The 13,294-nt window shown below is 42.0% G+C and overlaps 1 protein-coding gene and 1 non-coding gene across 2 annotated transcripts in view; one reads left to right on the top strand and one right to left on the bottom strand.

Moving 5' to 3' along the window:
* CTNNBL1 (catenin beta like 1) overlaps positions 1-13,294 on the bottom strand; it is a 160,490-nt gene that overhangs the window by 119,660 nt on the left and 27,536 nt on the right. Inside the window, exons 2-3 of the mRNA XM_061127255.1 lie at positions 11,314-11,502; positions 7,142-7,248 (exon numbers count right to left, since the gene is read on the bottom strand). Of these exons, the coding sequence (XP_060983238.1) occupies positions 7,142-7,248; positions 11,314-11,502 (296 nt within the window). The remainder of the gene's footprint in view (positions 1-7,141; positions 7,249-11,313; positions 11,503-13,294) is intronic.
* On the top strand, positions 709-780 carry TRNAW-CCA (transfer RNA tryptophan (anticodon CCA)). The gene has a single exon. It is a non-coding gene; the product is annotated as a tRNA-Trp (tRNA).

Genomic DNA, 13,294 nt, shown 5'->3' with positions numbered 1-13,294 from the left:
CGACTCATTTTTAAGCACACGCTACAGTATTTGCAGATGGCTGTCTAGGGATTAGGCATACCTTCAGCAACAGATGACTCACAGCTGGGGGAGAGGATCAAGTTAGAGGTCAATGGGAAAGCAATAGAGCAACATATTAAAACAGTACCCCAGGCTGAGATGGGGTCACTGATTCCATCTGGTATGATGGAGAATATTCTCCTAGCCTGCTCATGTACATTTGCTTCATATCAGCAGGATGTCCTCCTTCAACCACAAAAGTGAATTTTAGCAAGTGACCAGCAGTGTTCAAAAACATTATAAAAGCACCAAAACCAATGCATGCTCCTGCAATCACAAAACCAGCTATAAGTGCACAGAGAACACAATGCTTTCTTCACTCAGTTAAAAGCGTGGTCCTGGGACTGCAGGGTCAGCATAGGTGGTGGTTGGGGATCCTTTCAGGGGTCTATAACATCAAAACTATTTTTAGAATAACTCCAAAACATTATTTGCTTCTTTTCCTCTCTTTGTCTCGGGAGTGTACAGGGGAGTTTTTCAGAGGACTATACAACATGTGATGCTACCACTGCCCTAATGGCTAGTGATATGTGTGCTTGAATATTCTACAATCTTCTAAGATAAGCACTTCGGGGTACTCAACAATTTATGCATGCAAAAGATGCCTGAGACTAAAAAATCTGAGGGCCACTAAACTCACTAAGGGCTTCCCTGGTGGCTCAGAGGTTAAAGCGTCTGCCTCCAATGCAGGAGACCCAGGTTCGATCCCTGGGCTGGGAAGATCCCCTGGAGAAGGAAATGGTAGTGAAAAAGTTGGCTTAAAGCGCAACATTCAGAAAACTAAGATCATGGCATCTGGACCCATCACTTCATGGCAAATAGATGGGGAAACAGTGGAAACAGTGGCAGACTTTATTTTTTTGGGTCCAAAATCACTGCAGATGGCAACTGCAGCCATGAAATTAAAAGACGCTTACTCCTTGGAAGGAAATGTAGATAGCATATTAAAAAGCAGAGACATTATTTTGCCAACAAAGGTCCATCTGGTCAAGGCTATGGTTTTTCCAGTGGTCATGTATGGATGTGAGAGTTGGACTGTGAAGAACGCTGAGTGCCAAAAATTTGATGCTTTTGAACTGTGGTATTGGAGAAGACTCTTGCGAGTCTCTTGGACTGCAAGGAAATCCAACCAGTCCATCCTAAAGGAAATCAGTCCTGGGTGTTCATTGGAAGGGCTGATGCTGAAGCTGAAACGCCAATACTTTGGCCACCTCATGCGAAGAGTTGACTCATTGGAAAAGACCCTGATGGTGGGAGGGATTGGGGGCAGGAGGAGAAGGGGATGACAGAGGATGAGATGGTTGGATGGCATTACCGACTCGACGGACATGAGTTTGAGTAAACTCCAGGAGTTGGTGATGGACAGGGAGGCCTGGCGTTCTGTGATTCATGGGGTCGCAAAGAGTCAGACCCGACTGAGCGACTGAACTGAACTGAACTGAAACTAAATACTTCTGCCCCTGCAAAAACAAAGAGAAAAACTACTAAAGGACTTACTGGTGAAATAGCACACTCCACTCTATGTGATGTTTGGGAGAAAGATCACACAGTGCAGAGCAGAGGCTGCATAAGGAGAATTGTCAATTGAATCTGAAACGCAGCCAAATGAAGAGAGGCATTTTTTGGTATGCAATCAAAATGACAATTGCATATATGGGAAAATAAATTTGAATGTTTCTGATCTCAACCGGAAAGTTTCATTCAAATATGCTCTAGCAATTTTCATCTTAATTGGACCTCGCTGGTCTAGAGAATTATAAAAGACACTGCACCAGTAAGAATTCAAGAACTCAAGGTTAAAACACAATGTAGTTTCCTGACTGCTTTTGGACATAAAAAAAAAATGTTCTTTATGCATGATTTCAATTTGCAAATGTTCAGATTTAAAAACTAAAATAGTATATATATTGTCTGAATGGCAAACACTTTGATATTTTTAAATAGAATAACTTTTTAAATAGAATAACATTTCCTTAAAACCAGTTCATGAATTGCAACAATGAATTCATGTGGTACCTAAGACACAGATGGTGAACAAAAGCTGCAGAAACCCACTGCTTTCAAGTATACCCACCAAATGGGCAAAGGCAATACTGGCATTTCAATAAGTAAACTGAGTTTCTTAAATTTCCAGTGTCATCAATCCGTGGTATAGCTGCCTCGTAATGTAGCCTTAGGTTCCAAAAAATGGGGATACAGTCAACATGACATCAACTGCATAAGACCGCTCACATTTACTGAGTACAGTATGGGAGGCACCGTGCTAGGTACTACAGAGACAAGCAATACACAGTCCACCTAAAAGGAGCTCAGAGTTGAACGCAGAAAGACCACTGAGTAAAGAAACAACAATAAAACAAATGGCAAAGATGTTAAGGCAGATCAAATTCATTACGGGCAAGAATGCAGGGAAGGAGACCTGCTGATGGGAGAACTAAAGGAGATGGTGGGGAATTTGGCAATAGCTATCACCCAGGTGGCTCAGTGGTAACAAATTCGCCTGCAGTGCGGGAAATGCAGGAGATGCAGGTTTGATCCCTGGGTTGGGAAGATGCCCTAGAGGAGGAAATGGCAGCCCACTCCTATCTTCTTGCCTGGAGAATCCCATGGATAGAGCCTGGCGGGCTACAGTTCATGGCGTAACAAAGAGTTAGACATGACTGAGCACACACGCACACATCAAAGTTTAAAATGCTCATGCCTTCAATCTGGGAATTCAATATTTAGACATGTATCCTAGAGAAACACATGTATGCCAAGACAAATGTACATAGAGGTTCGCTACAGTATTACTCATAAAAGTCAGTATTACAAATAACACTGTAAATCAACTATGCTTCAATAAAAAAGGGAGACTAAAAAAAATAAATAACCAAATGTCCATCTATAGAAACACAACAAATAAATCATGGTTATCTCCAAACCAGAAAATACTATGCAAACAGCCACAAAACATAAGGTAAATATGCATATAGTAACATTGAAAGATATTCTGTTTCATGACCAAAAATTAAAGGTGCAAGATAAGTACAGCATGACTTAGGTAGGAAAAAAATTTTTGCATATTTAAAATATATATAATGTAAATCAGTGTACATAAAATAAAGAGAAAGGATACTCACAGAAGTGTTCACAGGTGCTATCTCTAAGTAGGAGAATGGAAAGTAGGTCAGTGTAGTGAAAGAAAGCTTTCATTTTTCATTCTACTTATGCACTGTGGCTATTTTTTATGATGACAGTCTATTTGTGCATTACTTACATAATCAAACACACACACATGGCGCTATGACAAGTATAATTACTGCTATATGGTGGTGGTGGTGGTGCTTAGTTGCTCAGTCATATCCGACTCTTTGCGACGTCAGGGGCTGTAGCCTGCTGCCCATGGATTTATCCAAGCAAGAATACTGGAGTGGGTTGCCATTTCCTCCTCCAGGGGATCTTCCCAATCTAGGGATCAAATCTGCATCTCTTGCATCTTCTGCACTGGCAGGTGGATTCTTTACCACAGAGCCATCAGGGAAGCCCATGTCGTATGGTGGTTCAGTTCAGTTCAGTCGCTCAGTCGTGTCCGACTCTTTTCGACCCCATGAGCAGCAGCACGCCAGGCCTCCCTGTCCATCACCAACTCCCGAAGTCCACCCAAACCCATGTCCATTGAGTCAGTGATGCCATCCAACCATCTCATCCTCTGTCATCCCCTTCTCCATCTGCCCTCAATCTTTCCCAGCATCAGGGTCTTTTCAAATGAGTCAGCTTTTCGCATCAGGTGGCCAAAGTACTGGAGTTTCAGCTTCAGCATCAGTCCTTCCAATGAATATTCAGGACTGATTTCCTTTAGGATGGACTGGTTGGATTTCCTTGCAGTCCAAGGGACTCTCAAGAGTCGTCTCCAACACCACAGTTCAAAAGCATCAATTCTTCAGCACTCAGCTTTCTTTATAGTCCAACTCTCACATCCATACATGACTACTGGAAAAACCATAGCCTTGACTAGACAGACCTTTGTTGACAAGGTAATGTCTCTGCTTTTCAATATGCTGTCTAGTTTGGTCATAACTTTCCTTCCAAGGAGTAAGCATCTTATAATTTCACGGCTGCTGTCACCATCTGCAGTGATTTTGGAGCCCAAAAAATAAAGTCAGCCACTGTTTCCACTGTTTCCCCATCTATTTGCCATGAAGTGATGGGACCGGATGCCAAGATCTTAGTTTTCTGAATGTTGAGCTTTAAGCCAACTTTTTCACTCTCCTCTTTCACTTTCATCAAGAGACTCTTTAGTTCTTCTTCACTTTCTGCCATAAGGGTGGTGTCATCTGCATACCTGAGGTTATTGATATTTCTCCCAGCAATCTTGATTCCAGCTTGTGCTTCCTCCAGCCCAGCATTTCTCATGATGTACTCTGCATATAAGTTAAATAAGCAGGGTGACAATATACAGCCTTGACGTACTCCTTTCCCTATTTGGAATCAGTCTGTTGTTCCATGTCCAGTTCTAACTGTTGCTTCCTGACCTGCATACAGGTTTCTCAAGAGGCAGGTCAGGTGGTCTGGTATTCCCATCTCTTGAAGAATTTTCCACAGTTTATTGTGATCCACACAGTCAAAGGCTCTGGCATAGTGAATAAAGCAGAAATAGATGTTTTTCTGGAACTCTCTTGCTTTTTCGATGATCCAGCGGATGTTGGCAATTTGATCTCTGGTTCCTCTGCCTTTTCTAAAACCAGCTTGAACATCTGGAAGTTCATGGTTCACATATTGCTGAAGCCTGGCTTGAAGAATTTTGAGCATTACTTTACTAGCGTGTGAGATGAGTGCAATTGTGCAGTAGTTTGAGCATTCTTTGGCATTGCCTTTCTTTGGGATTGGAATGAAAACTGACCTTTTCCAGTCCTGTGGCCACTGGTGAGTTTTCCAAGTTTGCTGGCATACTGAGTGCAGCACTTTCACAGCATCATCTTTCAGGATTTGAAATAGCTCAACTGGAATTTTATCACCTCCACTAACTTTGTTCATAGTGATGCTTCCTAAGGCCCATTTGACTTCACATTCCAAGACGTCTGGCTGTGGGTGAGTGATCACACCATCATCAGCACAAAACCAGACGGGACTCTGGTGCTGGGAAAGCTGAGCTCTGATCTAGCCACTCCTACCATCAAAGGGGGCTGTGGCCTGAGGTCCAGTAACCATGTTCTCCTCTTTCCACCTCCCCATCTACCATACAGAGAGAATGCAGTGGACACCAGACTTTCCAGGTTGACGTGAGAATAGGATGCCCTCTGATACCCCTGTGCTTCTGTTCCTGCTGGTCACACTGCCTGGCATGCCTTTCCCTGTTCTTTTCGGCCTAACTAAAATCAAAATCAGCTCAAATACCACTTCTTCTGTGAAGCTCTCAATAAGCCCCAACTTGTTATTCAGTGCTTCCTCCTCTTGTATTTCTTTTAAAGTATACTTTCTTCTACCATGTATTTACAGACTGACTGACTGTCCGTTTGTTTTTAAACCTTTTATTGATGCTTTTGAACTGTGGTGTTGGAGAAGACTCTTGAGAGTCCCTTGGACTGTAAGGAGATCCAACCAGTCCATCCTAAAGGAGATCAGTCCTGGGTGTTCATTGGAAGGACTGATGTTGAAGCTGAAACTCCAATACTTTGGTTACCTGATGCAAACAGCTGACTCCCTGGAAAAGACCCTGATGCTGGGAAAGATTGAGGGCAGGAGGAGAAGGGGATGACAGAGGATGAGATGGTTGGATGGCATCACCAATTTGATGGACATGGGTTTGGGTGGACTCTGGGAGTTGGTGATGGACAGGGAGGCCTGGCGTGCTGTAGTTCATAGGGTCGCAAAGAGTTGGACACGACTGAGCGACTGAACTGATAGCCAATTAACAATGTTGTGACAGATTCAAGGGGACAGCAAAGGGACTCAGCCACACATATACATGTATCCATTCTCCCCTAAACTCTCCTCCCATTCAGGCTGCCACATAACATTGAGCAGAGTTCTTTGTCCCCTAGTAACCTTTAAACTTGAGTGCAAAGACTATACTATTCAACTCCTCATTGCCTAGGGACAATATTAAGATTCATTAAAAGTATATGTCCTGGAAGGGAGGAAGGGAGAGAAAGAGAGATTTAGGACATTAAAATCTATATAAATATGAAAATCTACTTACTTAGGATTCAAAACTGATTGAAAGTTATCAGAGTCTTCATTACAGCACTTCATAGTGCACTGAGGAGCAATCAGAGTAACTATCATTTCATGAGCACTTACTATGCGCTGGATACTGAGCTAAACCCTTGTCATTATTCTCATTTATTTCTCACAACATCCCTGTGAAGGAGTTACTATTTCTTTATATAGATGAGACCCCTGTGGCTAAGAAAGGAGACCTGACTTACTGAAGGTCATGTGGGAGTCACACCCATATTTGTCTAACCCCAAAGCCTTTGACATTTTCTCAGTAGTGAAACTATCGCTACTGGCAGCCATGGTCAGTTTTCTAGGGGCCTTGAAGAGAAATGCAAAAAAGAGTAAACAGGTCCTAAGCTGGCATCTGGGAACCTGGCTTCTGAAACAGTTCCTAAGTGATAAGGTTGATTTGCCCATCTGGGGCACTGAACATCTGCTTTCCTTCTGTGAGCCTACAATTTTAGTAGTTGTTGCTGGCAAAGAATGCCATGGTCTGTCTTTAATAAACATCCTGGTCTCAGTCTCAAATGGGCTTCGCTAACAGAAACAGTGTACATGCGATGATGTATTGCATTGCTGGAAGAAGGAGCCTGTCTGCTGACCCCTCCCAGGGGGCGGGAGAAAACACAGGAAGCCTGTATGTGAATTTCTCCAAACTGCCTGATGTGTCTTTTCCCCTTACTGATCCTACTGTGTACCCAAGAGTATGATTCCGAGTCCCGAGAGAACTTCTAGTGATTTCCTAATCAAGTGAGTCATCCTGGGACTCCCGACCCAAAGCACAGAAACCAGAGCAGACAAAGCACACTCCCAAGGAGCAAAACAAAAAATAGCAAACAAAACATCTCAGACAGCAAAAAACAGCAAAACGGAGCCTCACTTCTCTGGATTGTCTGGAAACTTGATCCGCAACTCTTGGTTTTTGTATGATCTTTTTTCAAATGTCAGGATCATTTTCTTCACTGAGCTTTCATCCAATGGTTCCTCCTGGTGTAAAGAGACAAATGCAACAACTTCAGTCCAAAGGGGTTGTTTCTTATTCACTAATCACTACTTCTTTCTCATGGCCCTTACATGCCATTCCTACCACTCACCTTTCTGGATTAAGTGTATAACACACACACACTCCTCCATTAGAATGAGGGCTAAGGGTCTACACCATGTGCTACTTAGTATCATTACTCTGTGTGTCTCACATTTAGCACCCGAAGTTCAGCTTAAGGTGTTAAAGATTCACTCATTCAACAAATACTCCTTGAGCATACTGTATGGTATTGGAATAAGCAACAATAGTAAATGAATATTATATAATATTTATCTCATCCTTCTCTTCTTTCATACAGGTAAGACAATCTGCAGAGGTTTAAAAGAACTTGTTCAAGGTCAAACCCTGAGTCAGTGACAGTGGCCCTCAATCTTTTCCCCACACCAGGGGTCAGCAAACTATATGTCAAATTCAACTTAGAGCCTATTTTTGCAAGGCGGGAGACCGGGGTTCAATTCCTGGGGTGGGAAGATCCCCTGGAGGAGGAAATGGCAACCCACTCCAGTATTCTTGCCTGGAGAATCCCCATGGAGAGGGAGCCTGATGGGCTACAGTCCATGGTGTCACAAAGAGTCGGCGACGACTGAGTGACTAAGCAGACACACACATAGACAAGATAAGAATGGTTGTTAAGCAGCAACAGTCACTGCCTTGTGTTTCTTATACATCACTGTATCTAGCCCATCCTAGCTGCTGAGAAGGGAATCAAACAGGGACCTGGAATCCTGATACAGCAACAAGAATTTAGTAACCTCGCTGAGAGTAAGCATAAAAAAACCCCAGCAGGTCACATAGTTTTCTCAGTTCTCATATACTGGAATAATGCCTACAAAGGTAAATAAAATAAATTTTTGAAAACACAATCATTTCCTCCAAAAAGAAAATCTACACTAAAATTTCAGAAATGTTTTTTCTTCAGTTTATTTCCCAACTTAATGTGTTGCAGTTCACTCCGCTTCTCTAACACTCTCCCAACTCCTAGCTTCACAGCTCTGCAGTCACTGACCATAACTCACACCAAAAGAAACTGCCATTAAGAGAACCAGAAATAGAACCTTTTGGAAAGCACTGAATCATCTCATAATTCTTTTAAGTTCCCAAAAATGTTAGCTATTATTTTATTAAATTTAGATTCTAACATATTGAGTTTTAAATAGGAGATACCTGTAACATTCATTTGGGCATGACACATTTCTTAGATCTTTAATCAATGACTCCTGGACCCTGAGGTACTCTGTTGGAACCACCCCCACTCCCAACCTGCTCCCCAGTGCCTACGGCTTTAAAGAGGAGTTCCCTGACTTGGTAAAAACTGAAGTCAATGCTCTGGCCCAGTCAGGACTCAGAGCTTTAGCTTCACTACTTACTACCCATGTAGCAATGTTACTTTGCTGAATATATTATCTTCAAACCCTCACCAAGTCTCATCGATTCTACCTCATGTGTGAGTTCATCCACTTGCATTTCGAATAAAATTCCAAATTGCTCACATGACCTATATAAGGACAGTCTGGCAGGATTTGGCCCAGTAATCTCACCAACCCCAAATCCCCGTTGGTGCCCCATATCTACTTGTTCACTGTTGACTCTCCAGTGCCCAGGATAGGGCCTGGCATACAGGAGGCATCCAATGAAGATCTGTTGAAGGAAGGAATGAAGGCAAGCAGAGAGGGGAAAACTATTACCTATATCTTTCAAGGTCATAGAGATGACCTAAAGACATGAAGTACATAAATCTGTTTTATAAACTACATGACACTATATTAATGTAAGCTATTATTATAACTCATTGTTGTTTGGTTGGTCTCTAAGTCATGTCTGACTCTTTTGTGACCCCATGGACTGTAGCCCGCCAGGTTCCTCTATCCTTGGGATTTCCCAGGCAAGAATACTGGAGTGGGTTGCCATTTCCTTCTCCAGGAGATCTTCCTGACCCAGGGATCAAACCTGTGTCACCTGCTTTGCAGGTGAATTCTTTATCATTGAGCGACCTGGGAGGCCCTTATTGTAACTCTTAGCATGACTGTTAATGTATCCAACTTATCACTGGGATTTAACTAAAAAATAATTTACATTTCTAGGAAAGGGTCAAATCACTTTTAAGCAACTTCAATACCCATGGCTCTTCTTCCTCTTAGCTAACATCCTGACCACCTTGTAGAAGAAAACTTTATTAGTGTTAATAATACAGCTCTCATAGGATTCCCAAAGTCTTAGTCTCTCCAGGGTTTGGCCTTCCCTCCTTTAATCTGTCTCCAACACTGGGGGAAAACTGAATTATCAGTCTTAGTCATCAGGCACGGCAGTATCTCCAATAGCTCAACGTCAGAAACCAGAGGGAGATTTCAGAAAGATGAATGCTGGTGATGTAGCACAAAAAGGACAATCATATTTTACAAGTTCACGTGACTTTACAGGGGCAAACATTACTTGTTTTTCATCAAATGGGACTTTGGTGGCAGAGAGAAAATAACTCCTGGACTTGTAGCCTTCCATGTGTCATTTTTACAAAGCGCTCTCTCTTTCCCTGTCCCTTCCCAGAAGGGCTGGTCCCACACTGCATTTCTGTCTCCCAGGCTAGAAACCATTTACCCGTGACAGCTACTAGCCTAATCCCCCAGTACCAGCAGTGCCCGACATGGGAATTATACCTGCCAATTAACTGCTGCTGCAGGGCTAACAGATTGAGCAGAAGCTAGTGAGGAGGGAGGGCAAGCGGGAGAATGTGCTACACGCACTGTTTGTCTAAGGCTGGCACGACTGCTGTCCTCAGAGAGGAAATTCAGGACTGTCTCCCACCACAGATTTCCAAAGTGTCACCACCTTTTAGGGGCAGACCCCCAAATTAGCATTGGTGCAAATCCTAATGAGGAGAGGGCTACTGTCATAACACAGTAAAGACCTTTTTCGGAATATGAATCAATTTTTTTTTCTTCTCAGATTCATACTCCAGCTTCATTTTTTTAAATCCAAACTTAGCATCGTGTCTTTAAGGGAACCGAAAAACAGCTGGCTCTTAAGAATCTATTTCCATAATTCATATTGAACAAAATGCCAGGGTGAAATAATATACAAGTTAACACTTCAGGATTTAAAAAGACACAAAGGCAAGGTCACTTGATTTTTAATCGCTGATATTTTACCTCTATTCTTTTCAGCTTCATTCCTTTATTCATTCAATAAATATTAGTTAAGGGCCTATACCAAGAGCTAGGCATTGCTTGGAATGCTAGAGACACAGCTATGAACAAAACACAGCCAGTGTCCGTTTTCAGAGGAGGCTGGGGAGAGGACAACAAATGAGTAAAATAACTAGGAATTTCAGATCATGACAAGAGCTGTGAAGACAATATGCAGAATAAAGTGGTGAGAGGGTAAGAGAATGACTTACTCTCAAGAGGGCACAGAAGTGAAAAGGCTCAGAGGCAGAAGTGAGTGCAAAGGCCCTGAGGCAACTTGAGGAACTGCAAATAGAAAGGGCTTGGGCAGCTATTTCCCTAAACAGCATTTTTTCAATCACATCTAAACACCTAATCCCTTACCTCTTCCTGTAATTTCAACTTTGTTGCTTTGGTAAGGCCATTTTAACTGCCTGAAAGGCCCTTCTTCCACTTGTTTGATAAAATTCTATTCCTCTTTCAAAGACTATCGACTGTGCTTAAAAATGAGTGCCTTCTAGGTGTCCTCAGTATGGGCTAGGAAACCACCGTGATCCTCCTCCAATAGTCCATACCAATAGCCCCACAGTTCAGTGTTTGGGTCTTAATTATAATATATAATCCAGAATAATTTAAAAATTCTACCTGTAATGTTCATCACACTTTGCAAAATGCCTTCCAAACTCCACTTAACCTTCATATCAACAAGTGAAACAAATATTCTTAACCCCATTTTACAGATTAAGCTGGGAAGCTCAGAGAAACTAAGCATTTAATCCCAAATTACACTCTACAGATACTGTGTCAAGGCTGAGCATCTCAGCCCCCAGCCCATTTTGGCCACCTTACCTCTTCTTCTTCCTCCTCACCCTCTCTGTCGATAATCTGAAGCAGCCGTTTTTTGTCATCATCTGCTTCTTCTACCACAGTCATCTCCTCCTCCCGATAGCGGCCACGCTCTCGAGTACCAGCTTGTCTCCGACGCATCTTCAGTTCTTCCTCTTCATCATCCCGGGGACGTTTTGTGCCCCTGTTGGGCTAAGAAAGACAAAAAAGAAACACAGGATTTCAGAGCTGGAAAATATGTAGAAGGGCATACACACCAAATATTCCAAAAGTGTTCAAAAATTCCCCAACCAAAAAGCACCACAGGACACAATTTCTACCACAAAATGAAGTAAAGCTCTAAGTTGTTATTTTTCAGGCCCTTAGAAATTCTATACATACAGGGTTACATTCACCTACAAGATAGTTGTTACAGAATTTATTTGTTACAGAATTTTTTCAAGACACAAAGGTTAGCCCTTCACAAAAGTTCTCATTTATACAGAAACCACAGGCAACAAAGTCACTTTGAGCTAATTAAGCTCAATTTAATAGTTAGGATTCAGTCTCCAATACCAATCCCTTAGCACATGGTTTTAATTCAGGTCTGAGACGGATTATAGACACTCACAAGCAGCTCAAACAGAGAATACTACATATATATCTTCCAAGGGTCTACAACACTTTAAATTCCTACTTTACAGGCGAGTACAGTAAGGCCAAAGGTCAATGATTACCCACGGTCACAAAACAGCAGTTTTTAATTGGAATAAAACAGGGCACTTCTGAAATGGGCTTCAGAACTGAGGAGAAAGAACACTGCACTAGACCCGACAGTCCAATACCTCCATTCAGCTCCAAGTACTACTGTGCAACTTCAGGCACCTCATTTAATGTCTCTAAGCTTTAGTTATCTCATCTGAAAATGGAGATTACAACCCTTTTCTCCCTGTGTAGTTAAAAACAAATGTTTCTTTGTGTATCTGAACCATTTTTTTCAGCTTTATTGAGATATAACTGACACTAATATAATATAATATAAACTGACATTAAGAACTTAATCACTGTGCAAGTTGAAAGTGTACCCATGACAACATGATGTGATTCACACACATACTGCGAAATGATACCACAATAGGGTGAGTTAACAACTCTATTACTTCACATAATTACATTTTCCCCCACCCCCGATGGCAAGGACATTTAAGATCTTAGTAACTTTCAAGTACATAATACAGTATTATTAACTATAGTCACTCTGTTATACATTAGATTCCCAAAACTTATTTATCTCATAACTGGAAGTTTGTACCAAATGGCTGCAAACATTAGTGAAAGAACTCTAAATGATTCATGTAATAGTACCATACAAATTAAAATTATTTTTGTTGTTTAGTTTCTAAGTCATGTAAGATCGGTTGAGACCCCATGGACTGTAGCCTGCCAGGCTCCTCTGTCCATGGGACTTCCCAAGCAAGAATACTGGAGTGGGTTGCCATTTCCTTCTCCAGGAGATCTTCCCAACCCAGGGATCAAACCCACGTCTCCTGCTTGGCAGGTGGATTCTTTACCACTGAGCCACCTAGGAAGCATATAAAATTATTTCTATGAATTAACTCATCAAATGATTGTGTCTTCCCCAAAACAAAACACTTGTGTTAGACTTTTCAATGAGCTTTTCTTTATCTGTTATATTAACTGCACACACCAACAGTGTGCTGGGTGCAATGTGGTATGTTATTAGCAAAGTGAGGAAAATGCTGCATTCACTGCCATCCTGCTAAGTGGTTTGGTGATAACAAATTTCTCTTCTACATGTTACACATCTCATCTTGTGACTTATAAGCCACACTGTTACTGAACTCTGCCACCCTAGTGGTGCAAAGTCATTCCCCTCTATATTCAAGTACCCTGCTGGGTCCACATACCAGGTGCTTCAGTAAGTCTCAGCATACAACACCGCTTAGAAAACTCACATTAGACAATTTGGTTTGTGGGGTTCCAC

The sequence above is a fragment of the Dama dama genome, chromosome 23 (assembly GCF_033118175.1).
Source record: "Dama dama isolate Ldn47 chromosome 23, ASM3311817v1, whole genome shotgun sequence".
NCBI lineage: Eukaryota > Metazoa > Chordata > Mammalia > Artiodactyla > Cervidae > Dama > Dama dama.
The sequence above is the reverse complement of the archived record's forward strand: the minus strand, read 5'-3'. Positions and strand labels throughout refer to the sequence as shown.